Genomic DNA, 14,112 nt, shown 5'->3' with positions numbered 1-14,112 from the left:
ACTCACTTTGTCAAAGCCACTCCCCCAAAATTGACTGCCAGACTCCTGATCAAATAGCAATTAATGCTTAGTAACATGTGTCACTTGTTTGTTTTGTTTTTTCCTCCCCCTTCCGGGAACCCATATGGCAGCATTTATCTATATAAACAATAAAGATACATGGCATGGTTGTTTGCTCCTGCCAATATTGCAGAAAACCCATATCACTTTCTGTTTGAGCATAGATTTTGCTTCGGAAAGAAGATGTGTGAAAACACTGCGTGAGAGCAAAAGTCCAAAACATAGGAGTAAACTTATAAAACAAATGTACAAACAAATCCATGTCTAATAAAAATCAAAAAACATATTTTTTTAATACTGTGTTCAGAATAAAAAGTCTTTACTTTTGCTTAATGTGCAATAATGTACAGGTATCCCCTAATATGTAAACCTATTGTCCAGAAAGCTCTGAATTACAGAGAAGCCAACTTTCATAGAGTACATTTTATGTAAATAATTCTCATATAATTCTCTTTTATAATTATTTACTTATTCTCTGTAATGAATGAAACAGTAGCTTGTACTTGATCCTAACCTGCATCAATCCATATTGGTGGAAAAAACAATTCAATGGGTTCATTTAATGTTTAAATGTTTTTAAGTACACTTAGTAAAGTTGTCCACTTTTGGGAAACAAAAATGTTGTAAACGTTATTGACACTGACCTGAATGGAGAATTCATTTTCTTTTCAGCAAAAGATTGAAGGACAGTCTTGCTTTATGGTATGGATTTTAAATGCATTCCTTTATAAAGTCATGACACTCTGACCTGTAGTCTCACACTGTGACTCCAAGAAATCAGATCCCTAATAGACAGCAGCATCACCCTACTTACTCAAACAGGGACCTGAAAATAATCCAGTTTGCAGTGCACTTCCTTTTATTGCTCAGGTAAGTTGCAGGGGCAGACAAAAAAGGGATGTGAAGAAGAATTGAGAAGTGCCATACTAAATGTCAGGTGGTCTTGCATATATCCATGACCTCCTCGGTTGATATACTCTTAGCATCAGAGTCAGATGCCAAAGGACAAAGTAGGATCAAATACCCTTTATCTGAAAAGCTTATTAACATTTAGCATGCTGCGGCTTGGAATGCCTGTGTCGGAGAGTAAGTAATAAGGAGGCTTAGCTGAGGCAAAGTGAATAGATCATTAAAATGGTAAACAATATAAATATATGAAACTGAGCCTCTACAGTGGCGGAAAATTAATGAACACTTTTAATATAAAAGTGCATAATTATTTGATGCCATTTTCTCCAAATATTAGGAATATTTAATTTTGTCACTACAGTAGTTATAAACTTAGTTTTAGACTCCTGTGTGGACTATAGCTTATAGGAGAACATGGGCAGCTTGATGGCACAATTTGCATTCTCCCCTTGTTTGCGTGGATTTCCCCCCGCCCCCCCCACACACCTCTACGTGAAGTTTAGTTATTTTGCACATCAAATCTGGTACATTAAACCAGTTTTATTGCCTGACAAGGGTCCTAATAACTAAATCAAACATTGCTGAAGACCAGTCCTTAGAATAATGATCTATTTCTTTTGGTGGAGCAGTTTCTATCGACATGTAGAGAGAGCTGCAACACATGCATGGTCTTACCAGTCTGTTTATGCGGACAAACTCTTCAGGGGATTTAGCCCATGGTGGAAGATCTACATCAGAAACCACAGTGCCATCATCCATTACTCCAAGACTGTAATTATTGGCGTTCACAAACATCTCAGGAAGGTAGTAAAATTCAGGAATGAGTTCCTACAGAGGAGAAAGATGTGTGTTTAAACATGTGTGTTTATTTTTGATCTTGCATATTTATACACTTTCTGGGGTTGATCATTAGATTAAAACTAATTTTGTGGCTGAAAACCTGGTATCTAATGATGGTATAGTCTATTTATACACATGGATGGCTCTACTACTCCCTATTGGTTTATTGTCAGCGTCTCCTGACATGTTTTATAAATGGACATTTAATATAAATAATTCTTTATTTAGAATTTGCCTTCATATTTGTGCAGCATGCTGAAGCTGGCATTGCACAAAGGAAACAACAATAAAATGATAGGTGCACTGAACCTAGCCTTCCATGGGGAAGATATGTACCTCTGAAGATACCACAGTTGAGCTTCTACTGGGAGCTTCAGTTTGAAATAAGGTAGCCTTTTGCAATGAAAGCAGGGTGAAGAGCAGATACTGTATTTCAACTGCAAATAAAGAGCCACAGGCAAAACATCCCCTTTGTAAGAATATTTTCAAGGATATCCCAATGAGGCTTGGTCTCCCATTGAAAAAAAAAATTCTCAGCCCTGTCTTAAAACCTGCCAGGAGAAACAGACTACTGTAATTTTTCCAGTATTTTATGAAGTCCCAGCACCTCAAATTTGACCTTAGAAAAAAAAGTGTTAAAAGCTGCTCCTCCATCTGTTATCTGTAAACCTGTTATCCAAAAAGCTCCAAAATACATTGGCGTTTCCCACAGAGTTCCATTTAAAATAAGCAAATGTTTTTTTTATGGATTTGCTTTCTCTCAGTAACGATTAGATGGTGCCTTTTACTTGACAGTAACTTAGCTATGCTAAATACATATTGATGACACAAACAATTCTACTTTTTAATATCTACATTTATTGTTAGCTCCAAAAGACCTAGAAAACATTAAAGGTGGCCATACACGCACCGATATTATCGTACGAAGCCTCGTTTCGTACGATAATCGGTGCGTGTATGGTATGTCGGCGAGTCGACAGGAAGCTGCTGATATCGGACGACTCGCCGATCGGACCAGTTTGAAAATGTTGATCGGGCGCCATAGAAGGCGCCTGACCAAAATTCTCCCTTCAGAGCTGAATCGGCAGAAGGAGGTAGAAATCCTATTGTTTCTACCTCCTTACCTGCCGATTCAGCCCTGAATGGTGTGTGGCGGATCGGACGATGTTTCGTGCGACCGATAGTCGTACGAAACATCGTCAGATCGCCACGTGTATGGCCAGCTTAAGTCTCAAGCATTTTGGATAACAGATCCCTGTACCAACACTGAAATACTACCTTATTTAATACCTCTGAGGCAGTGCTGAGGACCCAAATAAAGGGGACTAATGAGGTGCCTCTAGAGATAAACCATAAAAGAGACGGTAAAGCAATAAGATTCAGTAAATGCTGATCAATAGAGTTTTTACAAAGCAAATTAGAAAACAAAGGTTAAAAATAAAGTGTTGCTTCATTCCAGCAGAGGCTTATTTGCAGAGCTGTAAGGATTGTCAGGGTCACTTTTAAAGTCTGCTCCAGCTATGGGTCAACAAATGAGTGCCCCCAAATCCCCCTTAGGCAAACTTTAGCAAAATAGTTATCTAGGCAGCACACAGAGAAAAGGGAGGTCATAAGATCAGGAACACTGCCATTTCAGTGCAGCGAGGGCTAAAGCAGCCTGGATTATCCAGGAATTAAGCTATTATCACCTTCATAATTGTGCCAAAAAACTTCAAGGCTTTGAATCACAGTTTCTTTGTTTAAAGCAACCCTAATTATCCAAGCAGGGAACAAAAACGAATGTATTAGTTGCATGGCATATTGCTGGTGACTGTTGTCTAGCTGCTGGCTTTCTTAATGAGAAACCCTTTAGTGAATTCTGTGAATTTAAAGCAGATATCAAGGATTGGCTTGTTACTTTAAAATAAGACATTTTCACATGGTAATTATGTACCATTTTTAATAGATTGACTCAAAATAATCCAAGCACTTGTTCTATGCTCATCTCTGTAACACACCAGCACATCCATAGATGATTCCACAACATTGCCCTTCATTACTATCACAGCAATTGAGCACCAAAAGTAGCCCCCAAATAGCACAAATTTGCACAGTGAACTATTATTAAATAAAAGAATATAAGTAAAAGTATAAGTAAAAATACAGCTCAACTATGTCCAGGATAGACCTCAGATCAAAAAAGAGATTACAATTACATAGACCTATTCCACCACAGAAGGGTGCCCACCAATTGATATTTTACATTATGTTAAGTTTACCTTGATATCAGAAGTGTCTCGCTGAGAGTTTCTCCATGCTCTTGCAATGGATGAAAATGCCCGATCTGCGTGGTCAAATTTACCACCTTGCAGATTGAGGAAAAATGTTGTGAATGGCTCCTATAAGAGACAAACATTGTAAATAAATAAATAAAAAATCAGCCAAAGGTAAACCAATTTTCATTTAAATATAAATGATCTTATATTATGCAGTGATTTATTTCACACCGTATAAATACATTACAGGATATTTAACAAGTATGGGGACTTTATTTCATGTATGCAATGTATGTAATTCCCACCAAACACCTAAAATATTAATAATGATAGCAAATTAACATATCTTTTTAACAGCATCCCACAATGTAAAGTCAGTATGGTTTAGAGTTTGGTTTAGAGTTTAGAGTATGTTTTAAGATATAGGAAATATCAAACTAATAGTTACTGGCCTCTAAAATGTCAATAGCAGTCGGTCAACCACCCTTTTGTCCAGCTGATTTGCAGATGAGTAGCACACAATACAGTCACATCTAGCCTCTCAGTAACCATTATTAACTTGCTGCTCAACCTAGTAGCCAGCAGGCAGGATTTTAGCTTCAGCCATATCACTGACAACATGCCGGTAACATCTCACTGTTATGTTAGTATGGACACTGGTATTGGCAAGGCTAGTAGGACATTACAGATGCTACAGTTAACCTTTACCTTGCAGGTTAATAAGCCACAAGTTAATGCAACTTCACATGAAAATGATCATAGTCACACAAATGTACCAGGCTGGAACATTTTAAGACCTGGTACATTTGGTCACATAAGATAATATAAAAAGATGATATAAACAACTATATTTAGTGTAAGGGACCTTATTTTAAGTTATTTGTCAAGTCAAAGATACATCAATTTTATTTAGCAATTGAATGGTATTTTTGGTACCATTAGAATATTTTGTGTTCTGCAAACTCAGATACACTCTTTATGACTGCATGTAAGTATATATTGAGAATCGGGTCTTGACTAGGATTTAAACCAAGTACACAAGTGTTTCAAGTACACAGAGGCCAAACAGCACCCCAGCAGCCCACTTAATAGTGACTGTCTATGGCATCTTATAGCAGCCCCCTGGTATTTGACAGAATCCACTGATTGCCAGTCTGGGCCTGTTTAGAATTATGTAAATCCCCTATCATATTTTAGTATATCTGTTTCTGTTGTTTATATGAGATTATATACAAATCCTGCCTCTAATTTGCTTTACATGAAATTTATCTATAAGAAATGTTAAAAAGATTTAAAAGCCTCATCTTAGTTAAAAAACACTTAAGCCCACATTAGTAGATAATTGCCTAAAATTAGCAAGGCACCATAAATTATATTAAGGATTTATGTCTGCTTGTACCATTCTAACAAGCTTTAATTAATGGCATGCTGCTAATGCTTTCCCAAAGAAATTACTTTCTGGTAGATGAATTAGCTCTCAGGTTTACAGAAACCTAAACTATTGTAAACTAACATGTTATCAATAAACAGTATTTCCGATTAATCCACTAAATGCCAGTGCTTCAGTAAGGATCCTTATGATAGCCATTAAACATTATTAGCAACAGATAAATTACACCAGTTATACACTTCAGTGTAAATGAGCATTTAAGCACAGGATGTACAGAAACAAAGGGCTTCAACATAAGGACTGTCCTGAGTTTCAGGATTTCATCCCACGTCTTTCAGGACAAGACAGAATGTAATATTTCTTCTTTAGTCCAGTGTTAGGGGCCTATTTATTAGGCTGTGTAACACAAAATTCACTGAAAAGACAGTGTAAAATAAATTGTCAATTTCTCATCCAAACACCAGAACGCTGATATGTTATGTAAGTTCCAGTGGAAGAAAAAATGCATTAAATAGTTACACCTTTTTTACGTAGCGGAGCCTGGAGATGTGTGCCGTATTTTGTTGCAATTTTTTACACAGCATAATAAGTAAGCCCCTTAGTGTAATAGAGTTTTGTTTTTGGAGGGGGGGGGGGTTATATAAGTAAATGGAGGGGCACTTTAAGAAAAGCATTAACATTTTAGATATTAATATATCCATGAGCAGTATACACTTATACCCATACCTATGTTTAACATCTGATACTGACATACATTCCGCCTGTTCTTTGAATTTAATATAAACCCATACTTTCTTTTAAATCAAAAACACTACCAACACATCTATACAAACACATCTATACAAATATGAGTTGATGCCACTAAAAATATAAGAACTGCATTGTAAAAGTTCTACATTTGGAAGCAGTGCAACAACTGTGTACATGCACATTGACGTTGAAATATAAGTCTTGTTACTAGTATACTATGTAATCATAAAGATAAAAGTCCAGCCAGATGAACTCAGATGAACTGATTGCAGTGAATCACAGATGGTGGTGTTTTCAATTTCATGTTTCAAATATACTGTACTTTCCAAGTAATGTCCAAGTAGGGTCAGAGGCTACTGGAAGGCCAAGGTCTGTGATTAACACCTATACAATTTATCTTCTGTACTTACTTGGTATCCGATCCTTAAAACAATCATAATGATTGTGCGTACACCTTGGAAATTATGTATGCAGGTCAAAATGGATTTATAATCTACAAACTCAATTTAATAGGGAAAGTTAATTTATTTCTTTAAAGATGGTGCTTTTGTGTAGGTTAGAACTGAATTAATTTATATGGCGAGTATTCCAACCAATTAGCTTAAAGTCGAATTGAATAAAAATTTGCATGAAAAAATTCACTTTATTCACAAATGTCAGTTTTTATTTTCATCATGACAATGGGTATGGAAAGTGAGACAATCTTCTAAACAGACATTTACAAAACAGTATTACTAAGGACAGATTTTATCTTCTAGACTAATTTGTTTGTTACATACAAATAAATTGTATGTTTCTGCTGGATCTAGAAAAAATATAATTAAAAAATATCACTAGCTCTTTACATTTTAGATTTGCACCTTCTACAAAGGATTTATTCTTTATGTAGAAAGAGGCCCTAAAATTCCAAATAATTACCTGTATCAAATAATTTGGGCCTAAAGGTTTAGGACCCTGAGAGGGCTATAGGAGGGTTTAAAGGCTAGGCAATGGGCAGGGGAGTATAATGGGATTTTAGTCAGTATGTGTATGTGCATACTCTCTGCAGTTAGCAATTTCAATACATGCAACTATCACCACAACCAAGATGAGCCATACTCACAATTCTCAGCAGCCAGCTTAGTACAAAACTCGCAGTTGAATAATGTGTGCCATAATGAAACTTGGGAACTTGGTCATCTTCCCAGGATTTATAACGTTCATCAAAGAAGTCAGCTCGCTTTGGGTTTAGTGCTCCAATGGGCTGAAAGAAAAGCAGATAATATGAAGACTAACTATTAAATAGCAAAGTACTTGGCTTCAAGATGATATCAATACATATTTTTTAAAATATGATACCTGGGAATATGTTCTATGTAACATTTCCAGGTGACAACTTGCCTAGGTGCAGGTCATGCTAGTATGACAAATGAAAAGGCTCTATGAGTGTGTGCAGGGAAATGCTAGAAGAGTGTGCAAATAGGAACACTGTGGTGGTTGACAGTCATACTGCTGATAGCCATGCTAACTCTGTATCTATAGTGCCTTGACCATTTGTTGTGGGATGGAGCTCTGTGTGACTAGTCTGTGTTAAACGCCTTATTACAATATTGCTGTCGATATTTTGCCCTTGGCTGAAACTATTCCACACTGAATCAGTACTCTGGCTCATTAAACTGAATTGGTGGAGGCTTAAGTTGCCAAAATGATGGTCACATAAGCATTGAGTGTAGGCTCCTGAAATGATAACATTTTTGTATGATGGACCATTTAAGCAGCAGCATTCAGCTGTGGGCCAGTTTGTGCCAGACTATCATACAAGATAAGTAAAGTCTTTCTCCTTGAGCCGAGGGTTCACATGGGCATGTGCACGTGGACACATGGTATGATGTAGTGAGATGCTATAACAACAAGAACCAGTTTCCTTTTGTTACAAGTTTACCATGATTCTCATGAAATGATAGTCTGGACTTCATGTATACAGGTTCACCCATCAGTAAAATAGGATTGATTTATTCCTAACTGTGGTACAGGTATAGGACCCCTTATCCAGAATGCACAGGACCATGGCTATTCTGGATAAGGGGTCTTTCCGTAATTTGGATCTCCATACCTTAAGTCTACTAAAAAATCAATAAAACATTAAACCCCATAGGATTGTTTTGCATCCAATAAGGATTATTATATCTTAGTTGGGATCAAGTACAAGGTACCGTTTTATTATTACAGAGAAAAAGGAAATCAGTTTTAAAATTCGGAATTATTTGATTAAAATGGAGTCTATGGGAGATGGGCTTTCTGTAATTTGGAGCTTTCTGGGTAACGGGTTTCTGGATACCTGTACTGAATTATTGCCCATTTTGGTCTCCCATATCTTTTTGCTAATATGGAATGGTATAGGCACATGATTGTAGTATGTTGTGTCACTGAAACTGTTTGCAGTTTATCTTTCTGAAACAATCACCGTTAGATTGGGGTTATAATGGTTACAATATTTTCATTTACGGTATGTGTGAACAATAACTTTTATCTGTATTATGTGTTTTTTGTATCCTGAACTCTTATTATTTATATTTATGATATAATTTACATTTTTTTTTACATTTACAGGTATAGGATCTGTTATCTGGAAATCTGTTATCCAGAAAGCTCTAAACGATGGCAAGGCCATCTCCCATAGTCTATTTCCTTTTTCTCTGTAATAATAAAACTGTACCCTTGTGCTTCATCCTAACTAAGAAGATATAATTAATACTTAATCAAAGCAAAACAATCCTATTGAGTTCATTCATCTGTTTTTTAGTAAACAAAGTATTGTGCTCCAAATTACAGAAAGACTCCAGAAAACTCCAGGCCCTGTACTTAGTTCTGTTGAGTGCACTTGAACTAGCTGGATTAATGAAGCACTTTTACTTTTTTTTTTTTACATTATTATTTTAATTCAGTGCATTTATTTACTGTTTGTGATGTATATCTTGCAGTGATATTGTCATTCACCTGTATGGGATGGGTGTCCTGCTTGGATGATTTTAATGGAGTGTTTTCAAAGCAAAGACTGCACTCAAGGGATTTGCTTATTGCACACTAGCACTTTGACAATGGCTGGGGACCCAAATGAAATGTTAGGTTTGGTAATCAAATATATTACTTGTTGGATTCATATGTTTTGTGAGGGCAGAGTTCTACTGTGGTATATATATCCAAACCTGGGGAGTACATGCAACTGTTGGCCTTGTCTAAATCATATCCAGCAATAAGAAGCTGCAATACTGACACGGCCTAGAAGGTCACTAGCCAATATTGATCATTTATCAGCATACAACCTTTCTAAAATTTGAGTTACATCAACCATAAAACGAAATTCATATTCTTTAGATATATGTTTGTCAAAGTATCAGAATCAGAAAACATTTTTCTTGCTGCTTTCTCATTGTATCAAATACGATTTTGGCCTAAAATGGGTTTTTATGTGCCAATCCCACCAAGTCTGCCATGGCAAATATACAACAGAGTTAATATAATACAATTTTAACCACTTATTTTCATTAACAATACATATCTTGTTTTGTGACAAAAGACTGAGTATTGCGTTGCTGATGGAAACACTAAAATATCTTAATCAATCAATATCTGCAAACAATTTTAAAAAACTTGGCTAATTTCAGATACAATCTTCCCTGTAAAGTTAGGACAGATAGCTCTAGGTGAAGTCTTTTTGGTTTAATGTGACTAAAATTGTCATTATAATAGTATTGCAGTATTGAGTCTCATGAGCATTGTATATAACTGTACATATAATATGTTCTTGTGGACTAGATAGCCCACAGATAGAATACCATAAAGTCAGTCACAAGCAGTGGGCCAAACTAGAATTCGTATGCCACCTTACAAGAACTGTCTAAAACTGCAAATATCTTAGACATAATTTCAAGCAGAAAATGAATGAAGGCTGTAAAATCGGTCAGAGGACTACCCAGAACATTTGGTGTTTATATCCCCATTAAGAATCATGATGTTGTACAACTGCATCATTACATGCTATATACATCCCCAGCTGTAGTGCAAGTGCCACACACACAGGGACTTTAAAAAAAAAACAAAAAAATCTTTATTTAACCTTGAAAGCAAGTAAGTTGCAGGTAAAACTTAGTCCCTTTGCTAAACGTATATTGAAGCAGTAGAGTTCTTAATGAATCGCATAAGTCAGTGTAGGACTGGCCAGAAGGGATGACTTTGACGTAGTTGGCCAGCTTGAAGTATATTGCAATGTATGGACAAACAATCCCTGTTTTGTTTAAAGGGGAGGGCATTTCTTAGTAGCTTAATGCACAGAATGTCTTAATGTCCTATATATATATATTGATAATGGGTGAGTGCAGAGGATCTCTTGTTGTTGTCTAAGGGTATAATATCAGCCAGGCACCACAAGAAATATGCCACATTCATGCATAAAGGTTATGGTCAAAATTAGATGTCACATAAGACACTGCCAGGGTATGGCAAGAGCCATTTTTAGACTTAGAGCAGACCATATATAGACCAAAATAGATATGAGTATAGCAATACATACAAGTCATGGTTGTAGGCATATACCACATAAGCAAAGCATGACCAAAGCTAAATGCCACAAATACAAGTCTAACTGACACATGTGCCTGGCATGGATAGAGACAAATACTATGTTCTCTAGCCAAATCCCATGTATTTAAGACATGGCCATAACCATATGCCACATACAAAGTCATGGGGCATAAATAAAATTATATATAAGGTACCACCATAAGTAAATGCTAAAAAAAGCATTGGTGTATAATATATTATTTAAATTCAAGACCTCGTCAGGAAACATATAGCCATCCAGCAAAAATATTCAAATTCTTGGGCAGCTCTATCTGTAACCATATTAACAGGACATCGCCTAAGCTGTGCTCACAAGGCTAGCTAGACAGGCAGGGTCAGGATATACACAACACAAGACTGCAAGCAAATGCCATGGCTGTAGCCATGTGTCATACACAAAACTATGGTCATAGCCATGTGTTACATACACTTGCCATTACCAAATAAACGTGTTGTATACACATGGTACGGCAGCAGGGATGTAGTGGTGTATAACTGTAGACAACAGCCACATAGGCAAAGCATGGTTGCAGTGCCAGGACATCTTATAAATCCTTTTTTTTTAAAATAAGCAAAAAGGCCTAGCCTATGGGTAAGAAGCTATAACAACAGAAGATAATAGAGCACAGATAAGAAACAAAGATACCTTCATAGTTAGATTTAAAAAGTGTTTTAGTTCATTTGTGAAATGAAGAATACATTTAAGGGCATCATTAAACCCACGTTACCAAATAAAAGGAACAATTAGCCTTTATTATTACTTTTAAAGGTGCCCAAAGTGAGAAACCTTTATTTTATCAAAAAAAATGTAAGAACCAATTCTTTGAGACTAACTTTAGGTATGTTTGTATAATGGAGTCATGCAGCAATAAGACAAACATGCCTCTGTAAAACAGTGGGTTAAGAAGAACACAGTAAACATTTATTTTATTTCATTTTAACCAATCACTTTATCTGCTTTTATACCCTTCTTCAGAGCCTATAGCTCCCCAATCAATGCTTATGGAATTACCCTCCTTGGATATACCGCTAAAACCAATTAGGAAAGATTCTGCTGCCTTTTGTTAAAACAGCAACATGCAGAGATCGATGCCCTATTGATTTCAGGTGCAATTGTTCCAGTTCTGTTTTGGATGCCGGGAGGAAGATTATTGTACACTCATTTGCAGCTGAATAACAAAAATACACACTTTTGTATCCAGACTTCAAATAAAAGAACGAAAAAAAGTATAGCTGGGCTCTGACAATGATACACTATCAGCTTACTCAGTGAAGATACAGAGGGAATACACACTTTGAATTATACATTACATGAATGTGCTGATTTATTGTGGTAATAACATCCACCTCATTAAAAGATTCTGCTCTGCTGCAGTTGGAGGGCTACATATTGTTTACTGCTATAAATTAATGGCAGAGCACAGAAAATTGTGGAAACCCTCGAACAATAGATCTGCAGTGACAGAGCTGTAGATCATAGCTTCCTCATAATAAAACGGAGACAATGTATTGGGCTAATACATTTTACTGTGCTGGCCTATATTTTTCTGACATGTGCAATAAAAGATGAGGCTATTCGACTGTTTTTAATACACCATAAAAGCAGTTTACTAAGCTTGTGCATCGGAGATGGAATCATACAAGCCTATAAATATTATAGACCACTTAATTAAACTTTTTGCTTAATTAGAAAAACCAAATGAAGGCATTCAAGTTTTGGGATATGCACTAATTGATATATACAAATTAAATACTTCCAATTAACTGTTTATACCTATGCCTGTACCTTAGGATGATTAATCCAAAGGATGTATAATTCAGGGGCCAGCTTGGCTTGTCCAAGAAAGCCTATATTGCAAAGGTAAAGGGTGAGTGGCAAATGCTAGTGAAACTATACTAAAGAGAAATGTATTTGCCTGTTTCAAAGTGACATCATCTAAACTACATCAGGGCCTATTCACAAGCATAAGAGTTACTGCAAATAAAGAGAATGATTAAAACACTTAGATTTTGTGATTTATCATTTCAAATGACAAATCCAGTTGCATTAGATCATTCAAGAACAGATTGTTTCAAAGTTACCAAATATTAACAAATCTGCTATAATGGTTTTACTCTTTAAATATTGTTGATTATCGATACTTATCTAAATAATGAAGAAAAAATTACTTTCTATAGGATCTCAGGCTAGTTGTTTTGTTTTGATGGCAGGAGGTAACAAGTTCGGAACAATAATAAATATCATTGCTTGAAACAATACAACTGACTTGTTCGATTGATCACCCAACTGGATAAATACAAATTTCAGAAAAGGAATCCTGCAGGATTCACTGGCCAATCTGTAACTCTTGGCTACTACTTCCTAATTTAATGTATTGTGAAGTACAAAGGAGAGAGTACTAGGAAACAACATAGACTTTAGTGTTTTCTTTTAATATTTGCTCCCATATGTCACAAGTACAGAGATCAACTGTGTGATTCAAAAGACTTATACAAAAATATTGCTCTACAAGGCTATGTTCCTGCTGGGCAAAGTAGTGCAAAGAATTTTATCCAAATCTCACATAATCTCTCACAACACACAATAAGTTTGCATTATCTAACATGCTATATCAGTGTGCATGCAGAAAGAATCACAAAATGGGACCAACAGTCAGGTAAGCCTGGTAGGGCTCATTTATAAAATGGGAAAAGGTGTACCTTGCGCCAATGTCATTTGAGTGTCTCTTGGCATTCCTAGAATGCAGACAGTGCTGCATACAGAAAGAGGTGGGTAAATGGGCCTCCCCTGGAACACCCCTCTCTCGTGTCTGTGATGAAAGCCAGTAGAGGCTCCCTTGCACCAACGAGAGCTTTGTTCTGCATCTTGAGCAATATTTTTTATCCAGTGCAAGGTGCTGCTTGCTTCTGCTAATCATATAGACACAAGGGCTTTATGCATGTAACCCTTAGAGCTCAAGTGCTTCTGTCCACACCATTGATAATTACCCTACTATATTTTAAAAGAGGTGTTCAAGTGTTCTCAAGCATAGCTCTACTCTCCTTTTAGGCTCAAATGTAAATAAAACAAATTATAATAAGGACTGCATTAGTGATACTTACAACATATATTTTTCAGTTGCCTTAGAACCCAGTAGACAAATAGCATTACAGTTTTGGGCACAAAAGAAGCAACACAGAATAGCAAGTAGGTAAAAAAATTAAAGCTCAATTGCAAAAAGGAGATTTTTTTATGAATCATCTAGAAATCAGACTTCTAAAAATGGAAATAAAATTCATATGGCAGGGGGCCATTAAGTTTTACACATA

At 36.1% G+C, this 14,112-nt stretch overlaps 1 protein-coding gene across 1 annotated transcript in view; it reads right to left on the bottom strand.

Annotated features, from left to right (window-relative positions):
- lrba (LPS-responsive vesicle trafficking, beach and anchor containing) overlaps positions 1–14,112 on the bottom strand; it is a 341,818-nt gene that overhangs the window by 77,542 nt on the left and 250,164 nt on the right. Inside the window, exons 44-46 of the mRNA XM_002933499.5 lie at positions 7,307–7,447; positions 4,068–4,187; positions 1,645–1,797 (exon numbers count right to left, since the gene is read on the bottom strand). Coding sequence (XP_002933545.3) covers positions 1,645–1,797; positions 4,068–4,187; positions 7,307–7,447 — 414 coding nt within the window. The remainder of the gene's footprint in view (positions 1–1,644; positions 1,798–4,067; positions 4,188–7,306; positions 7,448–14,112) is intronic.

Source organism: Xenopus tropicalis, chromosome 1, assembly GCF_000004195.4.
Source record: "Xenopus tropicalis strain Nigerian chromosome 1, UCB_Xtro_10.0, whole genome shotgun sequence".
In the NCBI taxonomy this organism is placed as follows: Eukaryota; Metazoa; Chordata; class Amphibia; order Anura; family Pipidae; genus Xenopus; species Xenopus tropicalis.
The sequence above is the reverse complement of the archived record's forward strand: the minus strand, read 5'-3'. Positions and strand labels throughout refer to the sequence as shown.